We start from the raw sequence: 3,410 nt of genomic DNA on the forward strand, positions 1-3,410 counted from the left end.
ATGAAATTGTCTTGCTTTTACCAACATATTTCTCTCCTGCAATACATGAATATCAGTACATGCAATTTCTAAAATAAAGAAATTATCTTTTAAAATATATCCCTGTGTAATGTAAATAATATGACTTTTTCTAGTCTTGTAGTCATGCAAATTAAAGTCTCGGTTAGTTAACAAAATAAACGAAACACAAACCACATTATAGAGTTTATGTATAACCACAGACATTCATACAAACGCAGTCACTCATTTGACTTAAACTTTTTTTCCTTTAAGCAAATCATACAATTATTTCCTAATTATTCATAAAATCCCAGTGCACATGAGTGAAACTTTCTCAAAATTAAATTCAAATAGATTGATCAAAATGAGCTCGTATCCCATTTCATCTAAGGGCAATACTTATAACAAAATATTTAGACTAAACTCTAAAACAAAGCAATAGCTAAAGAGAAAAATGTTAATTATTAATTTCCTTTCTTAATAATGACACTAAAATACGCACAAAATATGTTTCCTTTTTAATCAAATTGAGCCTAAAAAATTACCCGCAAACATCTTTTCTTTTTCTTTTTCTCCTATCTAACAAAAACTTAAAAAATCCTCGGCTCGTAACCCCTCAGCGCCGACGTAAAAAAAAATCCCCCAGCACCAACGTCAAAAAAATAATAATTACAATAAATAAATAATAATAATAACAATACATAAATAATAATGGTGATAAATAAATAAATAATAAAACTGATCAATACAAGACAGATCCTTCACTCCTGCTCACCTGAAGGACGTTTCCTCGAAGCCTGTCCTCGAGGTCGAGCGACTCTGCCGCTTGGTGGACTTCTTTCCCCGCCGCGGATGCGCCCGCCGCCCCGAGCTCGAGGTGTCGGTCGAGGAGCTGCTGTTCTCCTGCGACTTGACGGGTTCTGCGGGCGGAGGAGGAGGAGGTTCGAGAGGGAGGCTCGGGGGCTCGGTTGGGTGTGTGTGGGGGTGCGTGCGTGCGTGCGTGCGTGCGTGCGTGTGTGCGTGTGTGTGTGTGTGTGTGTGTGTGTGTGTGTGTGTGTGTGTGTGTGTGTGTGTGTGTGTGTGTGTGTGTGTGTGTGTGTGTGTGTGTTTTATTTCTGGTGTAAAAACCAAATAACAACTTTGCTCGGCTAAGGAATACAGACAATACAATTGCAACACGGATATCCGACAGTTTATGTCCTTCGGCATGACGCAGAAACTTTCTCATAACGGCGAAAAATAATCATAACGATAACAATTACCACAAACGATTGCAATAACAATAACAATCGCCATTAATACCATTCACTATAACAACTGGTCCTCCCACGACGACCCTCATCTCCCACGCCCAGGTACTTTTAATGGAGTAGAAAAGGTATGACTAAGAATTAATATCTTCCATTACAAGAGATGTATTTAACCGGTTTCATTATGCTTTTCCGACGAAGATACAGGTTAATTACAGCTCCTGTGTTATGAAGACATTCGTTCTCATTCATATTTTTCTCATTCACACCTTTAAAACATTTATTTTCAGCATGACTCGTCCCCGCCCTTACCTTGCTGTCTGCTCCTGACGCGGTGCTTGAAAATATCTGTACTACTTCGGATCTGACTTATGGCAGACTCGGGACGTGATCTGCTACTATGGGCAGGATGGGCGTGGATGTGGGCGTGGGCGAGACCGGCCGACTCCGCGAAGGTCGGGGGGGAGTCCCTGGGTCCAGGGCCCTCCGAGTCGCTGCCCTGGGTATCGTACTCGCTGATGGGCATGTGCAGCGACAGGATCTTCTTCACCTCCGAATCTGTACTACCTAAGTTGTCTGACTCTGCGGGTGGGAAGGGCAGGGTTAGGGACTGGGGTGGGAGCGAGACGAAAGGTGCGGTAAATGTGGTAAATAGATGAAAAGATGTGGTAAATAGATGAAGAGATGTGATAAATGTGACACATAGAAGAAAAGGTCTGATAAATGTGAATAGATAAAAAATGATGACATTGATAAATACACGAAAACATGTGATAGATATTAAGGGTGATAGCTAAAAGATGTGTTACATGAGACTGAGAAGGAGACGATGTTTGAAAATCACAATAAAATCTCGTAATCTCAAGGCTATCGATACTCTATAAAATCTTATTTCTCCTGATCCGATTCCTCCAGCTTCTAATATGCATAAATCGTTTGTTTTATGAAGAGGAAATGAATGCCCTTTCATCTTCCTCAATAAAGGAATTGGCAGATAACAGCACCACATCCTATTCTACAATTTACAGCTGTCATTCTTAAAGTTTCATCTTCTGGATAAAGTCATTTGGCAAGAGAGCAAAGCCCCTTTCTCTCTATCCTGTGATTGATCTGTATAAAATCGTAATTAGATTTCTGTGTTAACTGTTGGGTTACAAGTTCTTAAGTAAGACTGAGACAGTAGAGAACAATAGTAAATAACACAGGAAATATAATACTAACTACTAAATACAGATAATGCAAAAATAAAAGAAAATGCAAATAATTATAGACAGAATAGGAAGACGAAGAATTTATGAAATGTAGATAATATAGAAAATTGTGATAATGAACAAAACATTGGTAATAACACGAAATCGTCTACGAACAACAATTACATTAATACTTTTTTTCTTCAAAACAGTGTAAAACAACAATAATAATATAAAAGAGAAAATAAGCATAAAAAACGTTTTAAAAAGGTCGAACAACAGGAAGAGGTCATCAGCAACGGCCGCTCCTCACAGCGCCCACCTGTACTCTCGACGTGTGATCCCGCCTGCCTTTTCTTCTGACCTTCGTGTATTCCGGCTCCTTTTGCTGCCGAAGGAGCGTCAAGGGTTATCATGAGGCATTGAAGGAAAGCCAAAATCTAGGTATTTATCGTTGTTGGCAGTGTTGTTATTATCATTATTATTATCATTATCATAAAAAAAAATCCATCACAGAAATACTCACTTACATTCACGAACTTCCACTAGCACCCACTGACACCCTCTAACTCCCACTAACCCCGATCCACCCCCTCCCTTACCCACCAATGCACCCCCCCACTACTCCCCAACGTACATGTCTGAGAGGGAAGGTTTCGAGAGGAGCCATCTTGGGGTCGTGGTAGACGAAGGCCCCCTGCACGGAGTGATACGGCCCGGAGTAGACGATGCCCGAGTCCGTGCTCTCGCCGTACTGGCTCTTGGGCACGGCAGGCAGCTGGAAGGTCGCGTAAGGGCAGATATCCTCGATGTATTCTGTTGGAGAGGGAAGGGAGTCAGTGGAAGGGATTCGGAGGAGAGTGAACTTTTGCGGTCGAGAAATTCTGGTTTTGTCTTTCTTTGGGCCGGGGGGGAAGGGGTAGGTTTCGGGCTTTCTTTTCCCAGGAAAAAAAAAAAACCAAAAAAAAGA

At 41.1% G+C, this 3,410-nt stretch overlaps 1 protein-coding gene across 1 annotated transcript in view; it reads right to left on the reverse strand.

Moving 5' to 3' along the window:
• Window positions 1-2,285, reverse strand: part of LOC119570018 — a 3,676-nt gene extending 1,391 nt beyond the window's left edge. Inside the window, exons 1-3 of the mRNA XM_037917940.1 lie at window positions 2,255-2,285; window positions 1,563-1,832; window positions 776-920 (exon numbers count right to left, since the gene is read on the reverse strand). Coding sequence (XP_037773868.1) covers window positions 776-920; window positions 1,563-1,832; window positions 2,255-2,285 — 446 coding nt within the window. The remainder of the gene's footprint in view (window positions 1-775; window positions 921-1,562; window positions 1,833-2,254) is intronic.
• Between the last annotated feature and the right edge of the window lie 1,125 nt (window positions 2,286-3,410).

This window comes from Penaeus monodon, unplaced genomic scaffold, assembly GCF_015228065.2.
Source record: "Penaeus monodon isolate SGIC_2016 unplaced genomic scaffold, NSTDA_Pmon_1 PmonScaffold_20852, whole genome shotgun sequence".
Classification (NCBI taxonomy): domain Eukaryota; kingdom Metazoa; phylum Arthropoda; class Malacostraca; order Decapoda; family Penaeidae; genus Penaeus; species Penaeus monodon.